Source organism: Lissotriton helveticus, chromosome 3_1, assembly GCF_964261635.1.
Source record: "Lissotriton helveticus chromosome 3_1, aLisHel1.1, whole genome shotgun sequence".
Taxonomy (NCBI): Eukaryota; Metazoa; Chordata; class Amphibia; order Caudata; family Salamandridae; genus Lissotriton; species Lissotriton helveticus.
In genome coordinates, this window is record NC_136061.1 from 1090124368 (window position 1) to 1090144242 (window position 19875).

Genomic DNA, 19875 nt, shown 5'->3' on the forward strand with positions numbered 1-19875 from the left:
CTTGAAATACTTAACAGTGCAGTCCTTAAAAAGTAATGTAAATCCTATTTTGAAGCATACTGAAAAGGGACCAGGTACCTTCCCTGGATTGTTGTAATGTATCAGGAAGAGTAGCCAATCACCTCACCTGACTGTGTAACCTAGTTCCTTGAGTCAGCCTTCTTCCGACTCTTTTGAGGGTAAAAATGGGATTCTTGGTCTTGTGTCTTTAAATCTGGGTTTCTTGTTCTGGCTAGGGACTTCCATGAAGGCAAATTACCAGCAGCAGGATGCAGACAGCAACCATTCCTAAGTGCCTCTAGACATGTTCTCAGCCAAGAGGAACTAGGTAACATTTAGCTACATTTTTCATATCCATCCCCATTTCAATCAGTGCTTCACAAAAGGATGCTGTACATATATAGCAATAGTTACTTCAAACTTGGTAAAATACCAGTAACTGCCCTCAGCTAATCTCCTTTCCCCAAACCAAATTTACACAAGGCTACATAAAAGGAAAAAAGCAGTCCAACATATTTCAGTGCCACCTCTTCATAGCAGAATAACTTGAATCGCTCATCACTGCTACTTTCGTTATATTCAGATATGTAAAAACTGACAGCGAGTCTTCAACACAATATTGCACTATGTCACAAAATTTGAAAAACTCCATATATAATATTTTGTATGTCAAAATAATGTTCTTTTGGAAAATCTTCAATGAGTAATTTTGATTTCAGAAACATGTAGTGAAAATGATAGTGCCAAATGCAAATTTAGTATTGGAAAACTATAATGAGCTCTATGTTTGGAAGTACCTGATCATCAGAGGCTAAACAGGTGGGTGGATCTGCATCCCACACAAGAGATATATGGCCTTGAACCTTTCAGGCAAGACATAGTTTCAGTAGTTTAAACCGTAACTCAACCCCTTAGTGGCTATGCCACGAAGCGGACAGTTCTTAGAAAATTGGGTGAAGCAATTAGCAGTAACAAAAGTGTTAAAAAGTCAAAACACAATGCAACAAAAATTGCCCAAGTAATTAAAAGAAATAGAGAATAATTGAGTGCACAAAATTACACCAAAATAAAACAAAATCAAATAAGGGGAAGCAGAAATAAGAATGTTTAGGGAAAGAGCACCTGTAAAACTCCAATAAGAAGTCACTATTTGAACTTACCTGAAACCTAGATGCGATTTCAGGCTGACTGTGCTGGAGCAATGGTCAGAGATAACAAGTTGGTAACCCCAGTTAAAGATTTCACCTTCTGACTGATTACAAGTTTGGCGGTCCATTGGACCGCCAAACTCACAGTGACGTGGCGGAAACCGCCGCACTGGTGGTCTGACAGCCGCATTACGAGTACGTTGGTCCCACCGCCGCAGATCTGACGCAACTACCGGGGATCTGTGGTCCCTCTGATTTGGCATGGCAGTGTGGGGCAGCAATGTGCAGGCGGTGCAGCTGCGTCACCACTAAGCATAATAATACTTTCCAGACCTTCACACTTTTCATGGAGGTCAGTAAAGTAAGAGGGCCCTACAGTGCCCCCTGGTGCCCCTGTGCATGGGGTTGCAAGCAGAGGGGCACATGTTGTGCCCCCTGTCTATATGCACCTATGTTGCTGAACGGCATGGACTGCACAGTCCATACCGTACAGGAACAGGTTTTGGTGCTCTCAGATCACTGTAGTTCTGAGGCTCGCATATGAGCCTTAGAACTGCAATGCCGAAGGACTGCCAAAGCACTTCCCACTAGACCACGAGGAAACAAGTAATCTAGAGGCGGTCGGCGGTTGAGTTTTGCGGTCTTGGAGCGGGGCTCTGGCATGGTGGCTCACTCCAAGACTGCCCAACTCATAATCAGGTTTTAAGTCTCTAAAATGGAAGTTGAAATCCTCCAGCGGAGTAAGGCTGCAGGCTGTATCTGGTGAAGTCCTCTTGTGGTCGATCTTTGGATGAAGTCCCACTGAAGTTTTTTGGTTTTACAGGGAAAGCTCTGACTGGAAAAAATACTTTTCACACCTTCTCCAAAGTCAAGATCATTACCTTAAAACATAGTTTTCTTTATGGAGCTCAAATCCTCCACCTGGGCAAGCCTGAAGCTGTGTCGAATGAAGTTTACTTGAAATTCGACACCTTTGGCACAAGGTCCTACTGATGGTCCAGAGATCTTAGAAGTCATAAAATGTTACCAATTTTTTAAACTTTCTGGTGGAGCTCCTCTTTTTCAATTCTTAGGCTCCCAGGACCTCAGGGGCAGCACTTAGGTGCCAGGATTCCCTCCAGCAGAGTTCACCAGCAAGGTCTAGCCCAGGTCCAGTTGCTATTTTGTACTTCAGGAAAAAGGCCTCTTGAAGCTTCATATGTCCTTGTAGTCACAAAGGAGATAAGCAGACTAACTCATTTAGTCCACATCTTAGCCCTTCATAGGAGTGGGCATAACTCACGTAATTCTGTGTGGCATAATCATGCTGAATTACCTAAGAATTGCCGAAGAAATCTGCAATATTGAGCTTAAACTATACAAGAAGAACAATTCTGCATTTAGTGCTATCTCTTAGCACAAAAAAATGCTTCCTCGCTTCCAAAACAGATGCAAGGATGAATTTTGCGCTAAGAAATAGCACTAAATGCAAAAAAACATGAAAAGTGAGCACAAACGGCTGCCCACATTCTCTAAATATGCTCTTGGGTTAGGATATTAAACTTACTTACTACGGCATTTAGTGCTATTTTTTCAGCACAAAATGCACCCTTGCATCCAAAATGGATGTGAAGATGTATTTTGCGCAAAAAACTGTGCTAAATGCAGTAGGACATGTACAGCGAACATGTGCAGCTGCTTGTGCCCGCTAAGTGTGCTCTTGCTGTAGGAGTTTCTCCCAAAATTGCTCTTAATTACATGAAAAGAAGTAATCACATAATTATTGGTAATTCTGCATCGAAGAGCAATGCTGAATTACCAAAACTACTCTGAATACTCTTGGGTTATTGACATTCCAGCCAGGCCTAGTCCTGGGTACAAGTGGGAGCTGTTGCAACCCTTTAGGTCTCTACACGGGTTTCAAACAGGAAGTCTAGTCCTCTTCTGTTTATCCACAGGTCAAGAAAATGTTCTGATGAGCTAAGGGTTAGATGCAACTGTGTTTGGATTCATTAGCCAGTGGATGGGTGTAACTCCTGGACACTCCCTAACCAGGGAGAGGTGTGGCGCCGCGGCCAGGGCGACTGACGCTGGAATCTGGGGATCAGGGTTCGATCCCCGGCTCCGGCGGCAGGTTAGCCCAGCACCATGTGACTCTGGGCAATAGCTCGCTTAATCTTCCCGACGGCCCCCAGCGCCTAGAGACCCTTACGGGTGATTGTGCGCTTTACAAATGTGGACTTTACTTTACTTCACTTTAATAAGACAAGAAAATCTTCAAATGTAACTCTTCCCCCTTTTTCAGCCCATCCTGTATGCCTTACTGCAACCACCCGCTGTGCTCTACCGAAATCGAAGATATGAGCTTTTTCTGCCCTTGGAGGCTGCTGCCTCACCAACCAGGGATGTCTTTAGGAAAATAGGCATTCCACTCCTCCTCAACTACTTCTGAATGATCTGGAACCAGCTCTTCCTTCCTCTAGGCTGGTGCCTAACAGGTACCAAAGGGTTCTCTTCCTTTGCACATTAAACTATGAATGGGCAGGTCTGGTGCCTTTAACGCTACTCTATCCTCCCTATCTATAGGTACATGCCAACAATAACTTTTGCATGTGCCACTTTTAAATATTAGACACACTACCTTGTGGACTGCAAGGTATACATAAGGGTGAAGTATTTCATATCTTAAAGTAGGGTTCTTTCCTGTCAAAAAACAGGTATCTTGACAGGTTCATCAACATTTTTAAAAGATCAAGGAGTTAGGCTACACAGGTAAGCTTTAAGCCATTTTTCCTTTTTCAGTCTAGTTGATGGCACACCATGTGCTTTAGTCCACACGCCACCGTTAACTTGCCATGCCATCTGTGTATTAAATTATGGCTTCATTGGGAAGGTAAATATGAAAATTAGGAGTTAGCCAATTTTACTATATTTTCAGGGTCAGAGCACATACACTGGGGGCTGAACAGCAGTGCCCCAGTGTCCAGAGGTACAAAACTAGCAGCACTATACCTCAATAAATGAAGGTGACCGCACACGATCTGTCTTAAAGCAGCTGTAAGCCAGACTTGAGTTCAGCTTATATTTTCAAGTCAACTCAGAGAATAGATGGCCCAACTCATATTGCCGTGCACATCTTAGTTATTTTCCAGAGACTGGTCAATTTGGGACCCACAAGGAATGCCTAAAGGAAACTATATGGTATGTATTACTGTTTTGCACCAAATTCCGGTTGCAAAACATTAATGCTTTATCACCAGTTTAAAACTAGTGGTAACAAATTCTCAAAGGGAAAAGCATCCCCATAGGACCCCCTCCCCTTTGATAATGTAAATAGTAGTCAATGGTCCCACAGACCATTGCCTACTATTAAAAAATGAAACTTCAGGGTTTCATTTCTTTTTTGTTAAACACATCCCGTTTTCCTTGAATGAAAACGGGTGGCAATAAAATACTAAAAAAGATTATTAAAAAGCAATCACTGTCATGGGGGTCTGCTGACCTCAGCAGACCACCATCCCTGTGATGGCTGTGACTCTTAATGGTTCACAAACTGCAACATACCTCATTAATATTCCAGAGGTAGGTCAGTTTGCAACCCACAAGGAATGCCTAAAGGAAACTCAATAAATTTGACACATTAGGTATATACCAATTTACTGATTGCGAATCAGAGAGAATCACAATTGGGAAATCGGTATTCCTAATGTTTGTACATCCGGCCCTAGGTGATTAATAACCAAGTCCTGATGTTGAACTTAGAAATAACCTACAAGATTGAAACCTTGACATTTAACAATCACACTAAGTAATTTCTGGAAACATAAAAGTCTTTGCTGCATTTTCACATGTGTAACCCTATAACTGATATCTTTCCCTAGGGCAATTGTTTTGTACAGAGACATACTCCCCCTTATCACTGGTATTTATCACTGTGTACTCTAAGCCCTTTTCTGTGCTATATTTGAACTGTATAATTAGTTGGTATAGATCTATTTGTATTGGCTAGCTCTGTGTTGGCATCATTTATTGCAATGATTTTGAATTACCAATGTTTCCAAATATACACGGAAGTGAGTCCTTACTGAATATTTGTTACTGACAAAATACCTTAACCTTGACTCCTAAAGTGGGTTTCTTTTGATATCATTAAAATTTTCATCTGTGAGCACACACTCCAAAAATCTTTATCATCACTAAAAAAAAAACTAAGTCCGTAAAGAATGTAGAAATGTACACACTCAAAAAAAATATGAAAAAAGAACACTGGCCCGTGGCCACTGAATCTCATTAGATATCATCTTTGGGAGCAAATATTGCACACTAAGGTATAGATGCATCAACAATGCCATTTGCGATTCCTTATTAGCGAAAAATAAGGATTCGCTAATAAGGAATAGCAATAGGCTATGCATGTAGAAATCGCATAAAAATAGCGGTTTCTAAACATTCCTTAATTGCGAGTCGCAAATTGCGTGTCACAATTAAGGAATACCTCCCCATTCATTCCTATGGGCCTAGAGGCCCATAGGAATGAATGGGAAGACATTCTCAATTTGCGATTCTCAATTAGAGAATCACAAATTGAGAATGCAATTTCAAGGGTGCCAGGGTGTCAAAAGGACACCCTGTTGTACCCCTGAAATCTGCATATGAGAAAATCTTGCACACACACATGCCTGAAGGGCATGTGTGTGTGTGTAAAATGGGACTTTAAAAAATGCACTTGAGTGCATTTTTCAAAGTTTTTGCAAATTCAACTTCATGGTAATTTACTCACCCTATTAGCAAAATCGCTAATTTCTTTACTTTGATGCATTGCATTTAAGGAATCTCAATTTGAGATTCCTTAAATGCAATCGCAATTTAAGTAATCGCAATTTTGCGATTTCTTAAATTGCGATTTTTGCATTTGGGATGATGCATCCCAAATGCAAAAATACTGGTCGCAAAGGGGCAGATTCTGAGAGTCTGCCCCTTTTGCGACCGGTTTTTCCTTTGATGCATCTATACCTAATACTGATAAAAGATGCTACTAGCCAGGACCTCTGCAAAGGGAGTCCAGGACACCGATCTATCCTTCGAAAATAAAGACTAGGCTGGTCAAGGAGATATTTGTCTACAGTGGCGGCTCTGACAGGTAAGAGCGGGGGCGGGGTCCGTGGTGGTGGAAATTGAAGCATCGTGCGCAAGGTAAGTGGTTTTATTTAATATTACTTAACCTGTCGTCTATCGACTTCCACCATCCCCCACTCCGCCCTGCTCCACCCCACCTGTGCGAGCTCCACTCCACTGGTGTGAGACGCTATTCTTTGTATAACTCACAGCAGGCAAAATAATGTCCCTATTAAGAAATGGATTTGCTGTTTGGAAAGCACCCACAAAGTCTCAAAACCAAAAATACAGGTGCAACAGAACAATACTTAAAGTTAACTTGTGTTGATTTTGTCATTGTGGTAGAATGTGTCATTGTGCACCAGTTCACAGCAGAATTAAAAGATCACCAGTTGAACTCATGTACATGTTGATAGAAAACTAGAAAATGTGAACTCACCATGTTTCATTCCTATTCCCTCTAAGCCCTAACGTTTATTCTGTGGATTGTCCGATTGCTACTCTATCTGTGGGGGACAGTGTCTCCTCATCATAATGCCCTCACACACCCGAAGGATGTCATGCTCCATCATTTGGCCTTTTCTCCTTGTCGGGCCGGCGGTGCAATGCCCAACGGGTCCACTGCAGGGTCTCTTTATCGGAGATCTTTTGATGAGAAGCCGTTTGGGTGTATGGGTGTAAGTGGCAGTGAAGTCTAAAGTGATGTGTTAAAAAATGACTGGAGGGAGAGTGGGTACTATATATTAGGTTGACCCCTCTGTCATTGTTAAAACAAAGTGTGTAGTGCTGCTCTAGGGGATATTATGCCCTTCTATAGCTGGGTATATGTCCCTAATGGAACATCCTTCGGGGTGTGTTAGGGCATTATGATGAGAACACACTGTCCCCCACAGATAGAGTAGCACACGAAAAAAAGTTTCTTCCTCTTTCATCCTCTATAAGGAACAGTGACTCCCTTTCTGTACTAGTTACTTTTCGGGAGCAAGGGTCACTGGACCTAATAATCATCTCTTAGTGTCCCCCTTCTCTATAAATAGGATTTGTGTGATTGCACCACACTGGACTTACTTTCATGTTCTGTAATCACATTTCCAAGAACCTGTAAGAAGACCTACTAAACCCACGACTTCATACTATAGTTTGTTCAGCTTGGAGTACATTACCTGAACATTTCTGCACTAAGCTAAATATGATTGCACTTATTTTTCAAGGTTTGAAAAACATGTTAAGAGTTTAAAAACACGTGAACAAATTAATATATTTTTAAAACCTTTTCACGTGTATGAACTCAGTCTACTTTTGTATTCTAATTGTACATGGTCTGTTTTGAATGATAAATAATTTGATAGTGGGTCATACAAGGATCATCAAATGATAATTTTAATAATGGTTTGACACTGCTTTCACGATCATTTTTAGATTGGAATTTTCTTTTCTTTTCTTTTTCTTTTCATCCGTCTCTTGCTTCAGTTTGAAATGGAAAGCAGGCAGCTTTTCATGTTTTGATATCTCTTCTGTAATTGCTTTGTCCTCCAGCTCTTTAATGGTGCACAGCCCCTTCGTAACCACCACCACAACCAACCCCCTCATCTGCCTTTCAATATCCGCCTTCCAAATGTAATTGCGCAACTCAAGTATTTTTTTCTTCCAACCTAATTAAATCCCTATTGACTGATGTTGCTTTGATGTCTCGACTCAACCATGTTTTCTTGTCGGTACTTTCAATCTAATCTGCAGTGTTCAATATCGTATTTCTTCCATACAAACTACAGTATGCTAATAGGCAGCGCATTCTTTTTTGCACAGACTCGATATACACTGAGCGCTACATGTGTCTGCCTACCAAAGAAGATAACCTTAACAGTTATGAGGTAAGAAGAAATTTTTTTTAACTTAAAGTGATATGTGCCACATGCTATCTAACCCATATCTTATATTTTTCTAAATCCAAAGAAGAACACCCTTAACAGCACTTCATTCAATAGATGCTGAAGCATGCAATGTTATGCATAAAGTTAATGTAAATGTTAAGCATGGGCGGATTTTGCGGATCCACGATTCACGAATTTGCGGATTCACGGATCGTGGATCCGCAAAATCCGCGGATTTTGCGGATCGGCGGATTTGGGGGCGGGGCTTCCTCGAGTGTGTGGGCGGGGCCAAACGGACGGGGCTTCCATGCGAGCGCACATGCCTCTTGTGTGTATACAAAAGGTCAGAGACCGATCAGAGCAGCAGATTAAGAGACAGAAGCCCCTGGTCACAGGAACAGCACGGGGATTGCGCACGTGAAAGCCAAAGATGCAAATGCCTCTGGCCAGCATCACAGCGGATTTCCGATGGTATATTTGGGAAGAAGGCACATCTGCCCAGCCTCCCAACGCTCACGATTTTTTTTGGGCTGATGAATGAGTCACTGCATTTGCGCTTCAACTAGTTCCAGCGACCAAGTGTGTGTTACTACTATGCAATCGCGCCGAAGTGCGCAGGGGTCCCTTGAGTGAAATGTCCATCATAGTGGGTAAATGGCGGGAAGACGGGCGGGTGCACACCTCGAGTGTGTGGGTGGGGCCAAACGGACGGGGCTTCCATGCGAGCGCACATGCCCCTTGTGTGTATACAAAAGGTCAGAGACCGATCAGAGCAGCAGATTAAGAGACAGAAGCCCCTGGTCACAGGAACAGCAGGGGGATTGCGCACGTGAAAGCCAAAGATGCAAATGCCTCTGGCCAGCATCACAGCGGATTTCCCATGGTATATTTGGGAACAAGGCACACCTGCCCAGCCTCCACAACGCTCACGATTATTTTTGGGCTAATGAATGAGTCACTGAATTTAAGCTTCAACTAGGGCACATATTTATTCAAGAAGACACACCATGTAAATAATTTACGATGGCGCCGGCAAGCTGCCAGCGCCATCCTGCAAAAGTTACTTAATTAGCTTCAACAGGAAGCTCCAACTGATAAAATAAAGCAGGCGCTCGAGCCCCTGCTTTATCTTATCTGTTAGAGCTTCCTGTCGAAGCTAATTAAGTAACCATTTGATGATGGCGCTGGCAGCTTGCCGGCGCCATCGTAAATTATGTTAGGCTTGAACTTTTGACCGCAAAATCCGCTCCGATCGCGGATTGCGGATTCTCGGTAAATTCGCGAGAGTTCGCGGATCGCGGATTTACCGAAAATCCGCAAAATCCGCGATCGGAGCGGATTTTGCGCTCATGCTTAAATGTACATCTGCACTGACTGAGTGGCACATTTTTTTGTACTGGTCAGTCAGTGCAACTGCTGTTTTTGCACCGTTTGGCAGTTTATATGTCACTGCCAAATTGCCATGAAAATGTGCTAAAATGCCTGGAATCCATGATTGTCCAACCTTTGTGCAATGTACATTGTCTGATAACAATGTGTTTACATCTAGAGTTACCCACACATATATTTATATACTCACTACAAACAGATTCACAAAGTATTTTATGATCATACCTGTTTGTCACTACCAGGTCATGCAAAACATAAAGGTACATGTCCTACCTTTTACCTACATAGCACCCTGCCCTTAGGGTTACTTGTGCCCACCTTAGCGGACACATATGCAATAAAAGGGGAGTGTTAAGGTTGGCAAGTGATTTTAAATGCCAAGTTAAAGTGGCAGTAAAGTGCACACACAGGCAGTGCAGGGGCAGGCCTGAGACAGGTTTGAAAGGCTAATTCTGTGGATGGCACAATCAGTGCTGCATCCCACTAATAGCATTTGAAATGAAGGCCCTGGGTATGTGGTATACCACTTTACAAGGGATTTACCAGTGCAACAAACATACCAATCAGGTATACACCAGTGTCAACATGTTTAGGGGAGAAGCACATGCACTTTAGCAATGGTTAACAGTGGTAAAGGGCTCAGAGTCCTAAGGCCAACAAAACGAATTTACAAAAATGATAAGCAAAATGCAAAATGTCTGGGGAAAGATCACCCTAAGGATGACAGGTGTAATATGTGCCCCCCCAGTTGAAAGTGGGGACATCTACCCAACCTCTAGGGAGTTCTCGTCCCTAAGGATGAAAACCTAGACAGGCCATCAGCACTGGTGTGGTCTACCCCAGGCCTATGTTTCACCCTGTAGAGAAATAAACCGCCTCAATAGTTTTGGATTCTCACCCCTCATTTGAATCAGCCACCTGAAGGGCCTGTGGTCAGTCCGAATCACGAAGTGAGTATCAAACAGGGATGGCCTCAACTTCTTCAGGGCCCAGACCACTGTGAAAGCTTTTCTCTAAATAGCACTCCACCTCTGGAGATGAAGACTACAGGTTGGTCTGGGCCCTCCTCATTAAGGTGGTATAGCACTGCCCCCATGCCATGCTCTGAGGCATCTGTCATTATGATAAAGTCCTGGGAGAAATCAGGAGCTGTACACGTGGCTTTCTTCAGGGAGCCAAATATAGTTTGGCATGCCTATGTCCAAATCAGATTTCTGGTCTGCTTCTTGGAAGTCAGTTCCGTCAAGGGGGCAATAATGGTGCCGTATCCCTTGACAAACCTCTTATAGTACCCAGTGAGGCCCACAAATGCTCCGACCACAGTCTGAGTTTTGGAGGGCAGCCCAGCCATGACGGTTTCCTTCTTTGCCTTAAGGGGCTACTGGAGGGTTCTATCAACCCCAACTCCAGAATTTTGGACACTTCAGCCTTAATGCTGGACCTCACCTTATCTGACAGCCTGTAAGAATTATTCTTAAGAGGGGGTTGTCCCCTGTGTCCACATCATGGGTACACAGGTGGGTAGTCCTAGGTAGAACAGAGAAGAGTATTGCCACAACACATGGTGGCAGTCTCTCTTTTGTTCAGGAGTTAGAGTGGGGGAAAGAATGACTCTTTCCACAGACCCATCCTTCCCCTTGGAGTCCAAGAGATTAGGGAGAGGTTCACTCTCCTCTTCCATTTCTCCATCAGTCAGTCGCCAACAGCATGGTGAGCTCAGACATCTCAAAGTGTGGTTTGAGTCGATTTACATGCAGTACCCTCTGGGATGCTTAAGGGTCTTGAGGTCCACCAGGTATGTGGCTGCACCCTTTCTTTCAATCACCTCATATGTGCCATTCCAGTGGTCTTTGAGGGCTCTGGGCTCTACCAGCTCCAACACCCACACTTTCTGACCAGGTTGAAATTACACGGTGATATAATTTTTGTCAAACCACCCCCTCATGACTTCCTGGCTGGCTTCAAGGTTACTGGAAGCTTGCATCCATAACTTAGCTATCTGGTTTCTGAAGGCCAGCATGTATCTCACTACATCCTGGGGTACCTTCCCAGGAACATTCTCCCACCCTTCTTTAACTAGGCTAAGAGGTCCCCTGACGGGGTGCCCATACAGAAATTCAAACAGACTGAAGCTCACTCCTCTCTCTGGCACTTCTCTGTAAGCGAACACGAGGCCTGGCAAGAGGGTATCCTACTTTTTGTCTCAAGGCCTCAGGCAAGCCTCAATTCATGCCATTCAGGGTCTTGTTGAATCTCTCAACAAGCCCATTGGTTTTTGGTAGTAAGGGGTGGAGAACCTCTTCTTTACCCCAAACTTCTTCCACATTGACTGCATATAACCAGACATAAGTTTATTCCCCTGTCAGACACAACTTCCTTTTGGGAACACTACTCGGGTAATAATCCCCACCAGGGCCTTTCCACTGTGGGTGCTGTAGTAGTCCTCAGAAAAATTGCCTCTGGGAACCTAGTGTCATGATCCACCAGAATTTGGATACATCTGTTGCCTGATGCAGTCTGGTGATCCATTTGCTCTACAATGTGGATGCTCACCCTCTCAAAGAGGGTGCTCACAACAGTTAATGGGACAAGGGGTGCTTGAAGTCTCTGCCCTGTCTTCCCACTGGCCTGGCAGGTCACACAAGTCCTACAGAATGCATCTGGGAAATTCTTGATCCTAGGCCAATAGAAGTGGGGGACAAGTCTTGTAAAGGTCTTGGCTTGGCCTAGGATTCCTGCCAGGGGGATTTTGTGAGCCAGCTCCAGTAGGAAGGCACTGTAGCATTGAGGGATCACCGAGACACTTGATGTCCCATGCCCAAGAGACATAGGCTCACTGTAGAGGAGGCTGTACTCCCAGTTAATGTGGTGACTACCAGAGGCGTCACCCGCTGCTTGGGCATCAGCCGGTTGCATCATACCCATTAGTGTTGGACACTTCCTTTATGGCCTACAGAACTCCTCCTTGGTGGGTCCTCTTTCCACATGCCATACAGCAAGGTCAGGGAGGTCACCAAGGGAAGCAATATACTACCCAGTGGACTATGGGGTGGCCACTACAGGTGCCTCATCCATCTCACAGGAGGAATATTCAGGGGCTGGTTTTCCATGCGCTCTGCCTTTCCCATTGTTAGCAGCTGCTAGGCCATTTTTCCAGGCTCCAGCCCTTCCTGACTCGCTTCCCAAACAGCCAAGGACCTTGTCATGGCACAGATCCACTCAGGTAACCTTAACATGTAATGTGCTCCAGGTCAATACCTAGCAAAAAGCCCACATTCATCGCAAGGGTCCCTGCACCTTTCAGAAGACCTGAATCCTCCCCCCACTCAAATGGACAAGTGCCACAGGATAGTGACCCTATTTTTTGTCAACCACCACAACGTGGTGGAATTCATTAGGAATTACCTGGTCTGGGGAAACCAGATGACTCCTCATCATAGTCATTCTGGCTCCTGATTCCTCAGAGCCTCTACACCTTGCCCCTTGATGGTGACCCACTTCGTATACTTAGTAGTATTTGAGGGCACATGGATCTTAGGAGCCATTTCACTGTCACCAAGGGACACTTGGATAACCTTAGTCAACTCCCCCATTCAGTGGAACAAACTCCTCCCCCACCACTGCGGTAGCTTCCCCTGGAATTGTTCCTCCAGTGAGAGGTGGTGCTCTTTTCATGCAGTTGGAATCCCCTTTGTATTGTCCATAGTACTTGATGAGCTTGGGTTGCTGACCTTTGTCAGAGTAAGTTTTTGTCTGGTGTCCAGATTGGTAATACTAACCAGACCCTTTACCCTTTGAGTTGTTTTGTGGGCCTTTTGAGAACTCAGTCTTTTTATCGCCCCATTTTTCTTCTGGTGGCAAGCCCAACCATTTTGGGATCCCCGATACCTTTCTGGACACTCTGGTGCTGACCCAGAAGTCCACCTCCTAAACAAGCTTCCTGGAATCAGTAAGCGTGCTATCAACCAGGTTTTGTCACAACTCAATATCAATAATTTTCTCCTTTAAAAACAAGTTGTGCAATCCTTCATGATAACTAACTTTGCTGCCCCTCACTCAGCTCTTCAGTGCCTTACCAACATAGTCTAAACAAATCCACCCATGTTTGTATAAAGAGTTTGTGGCTTGCCCTGAACTGTTGCCTGTGCTTCTCAGGTCTCAACCCAAACTTAGTGACAAAAATGCTCTTCATGGCAGTGTAGTTGTACTGGTCCTCCCTCTCTAAGGTAAGGAGTGTGTCTTTTCGCACTGTGGGCATGTACCACCATAAGGCAGCCCCTAGAGCTCCTCTGGGATCCTTTGCTCTTTCAAAGCCACTTCATATGCTGCCAACCATTTATCTCTGTCATTCCCCACATTAGAACTGGGCACTATATATTTTGGAATATGTAATCTGGACTCATGTGAAAATCCTGCATGTATGCTGCCTCCATTATTGTGGTTGCTGTACCCCACTTAGAGGGCTCTAATATCCAGCTCTTTGACTGTAAAGCTCATGAACGATCTGTCTTTCCTCCATGGCCAGCTTCTTCTCTTTTAGATTTTAGTCTTATTCCAATCTAGGAAGGACCTGCTCCTTTTCCAGTTTGACATGGGCCAGTTCCTTTTCAATCTTGACAAGGACCTTCTCCCTGTCACTCTTTGCAAGCTCTAGCCTCAGTTTCCTCTCATCACTACTGTCCTCAGGCCTCTCTGGGACAGGCTCTTTGAGGACACACAGCTGTCTGCTCTAGAGTGGATCTCCAGTCCCGGAAGGAAATTGCTCCTCCCTCTGGTGGCTGTATGTCAAGACGCTCTGGCAGGACCCACTGTGATCCTTCCTCAGACACAGATCCCTCCTCTTCATCCACTTCTCCTTCTATGTGGGCATCTGCCCATGCTCTCCAGGCTTTCTGAAGCTCTGCCTTCTTAGCACTTCCCTTATGAACACCCCTGTCTTCTGAAAGAGCCCCTTGAGCTGAGCCACTGTGTATGCTACATTTGTGGGTCACATAATCATTGCTGGAGCCCACTAGAAGCATTTGAAGTAAAGGCCCTGGGTATATGTTATACCAGTTTACAAGGGACTTCCACAATACAAACAAATAGGCCAATCAGGTATACACCAATGTCATCATTTTTAGGGGAGGAGCATATGCATAGGCTAGTATGGTAAAGTGCTGGGAGTCATATGGCCAACAAAAAGAGTTCCACAAAAAGAGGAGGGGGAAAGTCAAAAAGATAGGGTGACCAGTCAGAGAGGGCCATTATCCAACAGTGATATAAAAAGATATAATCTCATGATAGCATGATCTGCCATCCCTTTCCATACATTTTGATTTAATCATACGTTCAGTTCATAAGGAATGTATCTTGAATTTTGACTAGCCAGACAGCGTTGGGGCATCGACTCCATCAGTTTCTTGAAGTTTGGAAGGAAGACATCCGAGACACTTAAGTTTTGAGCATAATCGAGGAGGGCTATGCAAATGAATTTTTTACAGACAGGTACCAAAGTGACTCATCTTCCTGTTTCAAGTTTCAAGAGAGGGGCTCTATTGAAGGGAGTAGAGACATTTCTCAGAAAGCAAGGAATTGTGACTAGTCCGATCTCATTCTGATTGCTCCCAGGTGGCCTTGGGCCAATTAGTTTCCTCTGATAATACTCATGATGTTGGCCCCAGGTTTGGTAATTCCTTTGAACCTATATCCTATTGACTTACTAATTCTACAAAGAACGTTGTTAAGGAGACTCCACCAGATGGTTTGGAAGCTGAGAGGAGAGGTTTGAGGGGGCAGGGTTTCCCAAATTTCTTGGTAGTTACGTGGAAGGCTTCCAGAAGGTCTTTAACCCAGAAGTCATTTAACAGGCATTGGGGGTGATGTACTCCTTAGTGTACTGCCAGAGGTCTCAACCCTCCAGTCAGTCAGCTTGGTAGTAATTGTAGAATTTTTGCAGCGAGGTAAAGTGTTAGGTTTCCCCGTAGCCATCCTACAAGTGCAATGGGGAGCAATTCAGGCATTCAGAGCTCCCTGGAATTTTTTTTAGCTACAATGAAGGTTTCATTTCTAGACTGTTAAAGGGTCTGTAAAATACTTCTTCTAGGGTGTTTCAATCCTTTCCCACTTGGGATTTGATGCTGGCTTTGACAGCTTTAACTAAGTCTCCATATGAACTTTTAGAGGTGGTAGATTTGCATTATCTAACCCGCTAGACATTCTTTCTTGTGGCTATCACTTCCGCTAGGAGGCTGGGTGAATTGGGAGCTTTGTCATGCAGGTTTCCTTTTGGTAAAGTGGTTCAGGACAGGGTGGTTTTAGCTTGGGTACATTCTTTTTTTCCAAAAGCTAATTTCTGTATTTTCATAGTGATCAAAAAGTGATTTTTCAAGCCTTTTATCCATCCCTTGCTTCGGAGGAAGTGTCAAGGCTGCATTTGTTGGATGTAAGGAGGGCACTGCTAGTGTAACTTGAAAGGGGTCAGGCCTTTAGGAAGGACGATTCCTTATTTGTACATTTCGGGCCAGATAGGCAAGGTGAGAAGCCAGTCAGAACCACCTTCAATAGAGCGATCAAAACCTTAATTGATAAGGTATATGCAGTGGTAAGAAGGCCTCAGCCTTTGCAGATACAGGGCAGATCAACACGTAGCATGGCATCTACAGTTGCAGAGTTGGAGGGTGCGTCTCTTCAGGAAATTTGTAGAGCACCTAAATGATCGGATTCCTCTACCTTTGCAAAACACTACACATTTGGTGAAAATGACAATATAGATGGTGTTTTTGGTTATAAGATCTTGTCCTCTATGAAGGAATAGGGGAAAAGAAGTTCTATTTCAAACAAAGAATATTTGTGTGGCAGCTGTGAAAGGAGGTCAGTTGTTTCTCATTTCAGAGCTTGGAACATGTGTTATGAAGGAAAGTGAGGGAGGGACAATAAGGTAAAGCTTTTATTACTTACGGAAATGGCAAAACTTTGAATCCTACTCCTCCGCTTTCATTAATACTAGTCCATCCTACCTTCCCAGGATGCACAACTGACATTCAGGTTAAGAGGCTTGATTACTGACAGGAGGTTTGGAGGGGGAAGCGAGAGGTTTTATATACAGTAGTAGCATGTGGTTGGTCTGACGAGGCAGGGATTCTCATGTGTAATAAATGAAAGCGAGGGAGTAGGAGTCAAAGTAATGCCATTAACGGTAAGTAATGTGAGCATTATGAACGTAAAGCCTGCAGGCAAATTCACACCGCGTATCCAGCTTATGGATGATCAAAATGTCAGAGGGATCACGAGAGTGGACAAAGGAATTTTTGATATAGAAATTCACCTTATGTGCATATCCAAAACAGGAAGATTCAAGGAATGGCTATGGGCAGGCAAATTAATTATATCTTACGCCAAAACAGTAGCAAGTATTACACTGATGTCTGCTGACAATGTGAAACAACTGGATTGCATTAGTTTCCTTTGTTGTAATATTCATTTGATAAAGCTTTGAACTGCAACTAGGCTAACACATTTATTTAGGTGATTTTCACTCTAGGCAATGCTCCCTCCAAAAATGTAGTACACTCTTTTGAGAAGAGGAAGGGTAATATCTCTGTGAGACTTGAGTCTTGATATATAAAAACTATTCTCAGTTTTTGACAGATTTTCATGAACGCTTTACAATGGAATAATTTAAATGTGATTGTGGGCAAGAGGTACGACCATACCATTTTGCGACTCGCAATTTGCGAGTTGCAAAATGCTATGTACAACAGTGTCTGAGACACTGTTTGCAATTCCTAATGGGGTCACAAATTACGTGCCTCTTGAATATCAATGAGGCAGTCGCACTTTGTGACCATATTTAATGTTGTGGGCAATCCACTTCGAACCTTTAATACATTTTTTCCACGAACAATGCCAAATGTGTGTCCTTAGAATCCTACATCTTGGTGATTCTAAAGGTACCTTGAGCTTGTGGATTCCCTTAAAGGGAACTGAGACAATAGCCAAAGTATGGCAAAGAGTTATTTTTTGGGGGGGAAATTGGCAAAAGGTGCTGTGCCAGAAAGCATATGTTTTCCCACTAACAATGGCATCAGCAAAAGGCTTGTTCTGCTAAGATCACAATCTCCCTAGCTGTCAAGAACATTCCGAACTGTAAAACAAAACAAATGTGTTATCACAGTATTTGCATTTTTCTAAATGGTAGTCAATTTTTCCTATGTTTTGTGGTTTCAACCTACTCGCATTTTGTGGTGAAAACAGGTGTGAAATCCATGGGGGTGAACCCAGAAAGTCATACATTTCTGTGATAAAGTGGATTGTTATTTAGGATGGATGGTAATCCACAACAAGTAATAATGACAGTATTCATTTTACGTCCAGTAGAGGTTTCAGTAATTTAACTTCTTCTCAAACCCTGGTAGTTTTGGCACTGAGCAGACCTTAAGAAAATGTGTAAAGCAGTCAGACGTAGAATAAATGTATTCACGCGGGCATTCCAGGGTGGTTCAAATATTAATTTATTTACCATGTGGCAGTAAACAGACATGCTTTGGCAAAGAAGCCTTGATCACTGTGAAGAAGTAACAAAACAGTTAAAAAGTCAAAAGCACAACACAATACAAATCCCACTCCAATTAATGGAAATAGTGAATAATTGAATGAACAAAATGATAGAAACCAAAAAATCCCATAAGGATAACTGGAGATATGAATTTTATAGTTTTTAACAATGTAGCAGATGAAGGTGGCAAACTGCTTCTCAGCAGTGTCTGAAGAAAGTTTGAGGGCATGGGGTGTACCCCATGAACAAATAAAAATACTGGACAATCACTGGGAACAAAACATCCATGCCTAGAGTGCATCAGTGTTGGCCTCAACCGCAGTTGGTACAGGTAAGCACGGTTTGGTGGGGGGAAATTGACAGATTATGGAATGGGTTTTATTTATTTATTTGATTTTGTCAATCCCTTCGACTGTCGCCTTCCCCCCACCCGACCCGCCTCCGCCCCACCCCACCGCGCTCACCTGCACCAGCTGCAGGTGGTTTGCCCTGCAGTAAAATATCAACACTTTGGATAATATGACCCATGTTGGAAAGTACATCCTCATATGGTAGCTTTTAAGGTCTTCAACACAACTGATAGAAGGTGGAGCCATACTCCAACTCTACCAGCTTAGAAATTAACTCTGTAGGAACAAAATGTCCAAAAGGGTGTTCATTAACAAACGCAGATATATTCCAATCCAAGGTAAGAGTAGAAAGATTGGAAACCATGATAGAATAGAAAGTACTCTCACAGGCTTCTATGAAAGCTTTACTCAAATAAAAATTATCAAATATATAGGCACATTAGTGTGGATGTTTATGCCACCACAGGTCAACTAAGCTGAGGATATCGACCATGGATGCCATTTAGGGGCATCCAGGGGTCACAGTTGTAATGTTGGCTTTGCAGTACTGGCATTTCCCAGTTACAATGCCTGGTTTGTTCCGTGCACTGCCTTCAGATGCTGCAAAATCAATGCCAAGAGCAGAGGGCCAGCTCACCCTTATTGGTGTTGGGCTACCCATTCTAATTTTCAGCCATTACACTAATTACTATTAGTGTAATAGAAAATGGAGCACCAGGAGCTTCAGCAGAGCATTAGGGGCCTATTTATGAGAGCCCAGTGTCACTTTTGCTCCACATAACGTGGTACATCTCAATTTGATTTATGAAGCAATGCAAAGCCACCCTGCATGACTTTGAGTCGCCTCAAAAATCTTTAGTTAAGCAACGCAGCTCAAATCGCGGTGTCCCCTTACTCTGCTACCGGAATGCGGTCCATGGGTGTTGTGGTGGGTTTTGCCACCCAACACCCATGGATTTTTGTTGGGCCCCAGATTTACAAAATCATGTAAACGCGGGGAAGTGTCAAATCGAGGTGAGGCGTAATGAGGTGAAATATGTTTATTTCTCTGAGTTTTTTCCTATTTTTATGTGTGCTGATTTTTGTAGCCCACATTGAAAGAGAAAAACCCTTCTTATGATTCTGTGCAAGAAGGTGTCCCTTTTTACACAAAAACAATCCTGCAAACAATGGAGGCACCCTTGCACCTTGGTGCAAAGGTGGCTATGTTGATGCATAAATATGGTTCATTCCTGCCCTTTCGCCATGGTGTAGTGCATCACAGGAGGGTGCCTTGCTGCGCTGCCCTATGCTAAAATCTTATAAATAAGGGTCTTAGCTTTTAGCTGAGGTAAGTAAAAATAAAATGCTTCTAAATGTATATTGTGTGCTTGTGTGTCTGTGAGAGTTTTCTGTGTGAGGGAGAGAGTGTGCGTGCATCTGTGTGTGTGAAAAGGGGTAGTGAAGGTGGAGACAGTGAGTGATAATAAGTAGAAATGAGTGAGATT

The 19875-nt window shown here is 43.5% G+C and overlaps 1 protein-coding gene across 7 annotated transcripts in view; it reads left to right on the forward strand.

Annotated features, from left to right (window-relative positions):
- LOC144823287 (dipeptidyl peptidase 4-like) overlaps positions 1-19875 on the forward strand; it is an 867366-nt gene that overhangs the window by 802841 nt on the left and 44650 nt on the right. For all 7 annotated transcript variants that reach the window (XM_078681655.1, XM_078681657.1, XM_078681659.1 and 4 more), the window contains one exon: positions 8049-8113. In XM_078681655.1, coding sequence (XP_078537781.1) covers positions 8049-8113 — 65 coding nt within the window. The remainder of the gene's footprint in view (positions 1-8048; positions 8114-19875) is intronic.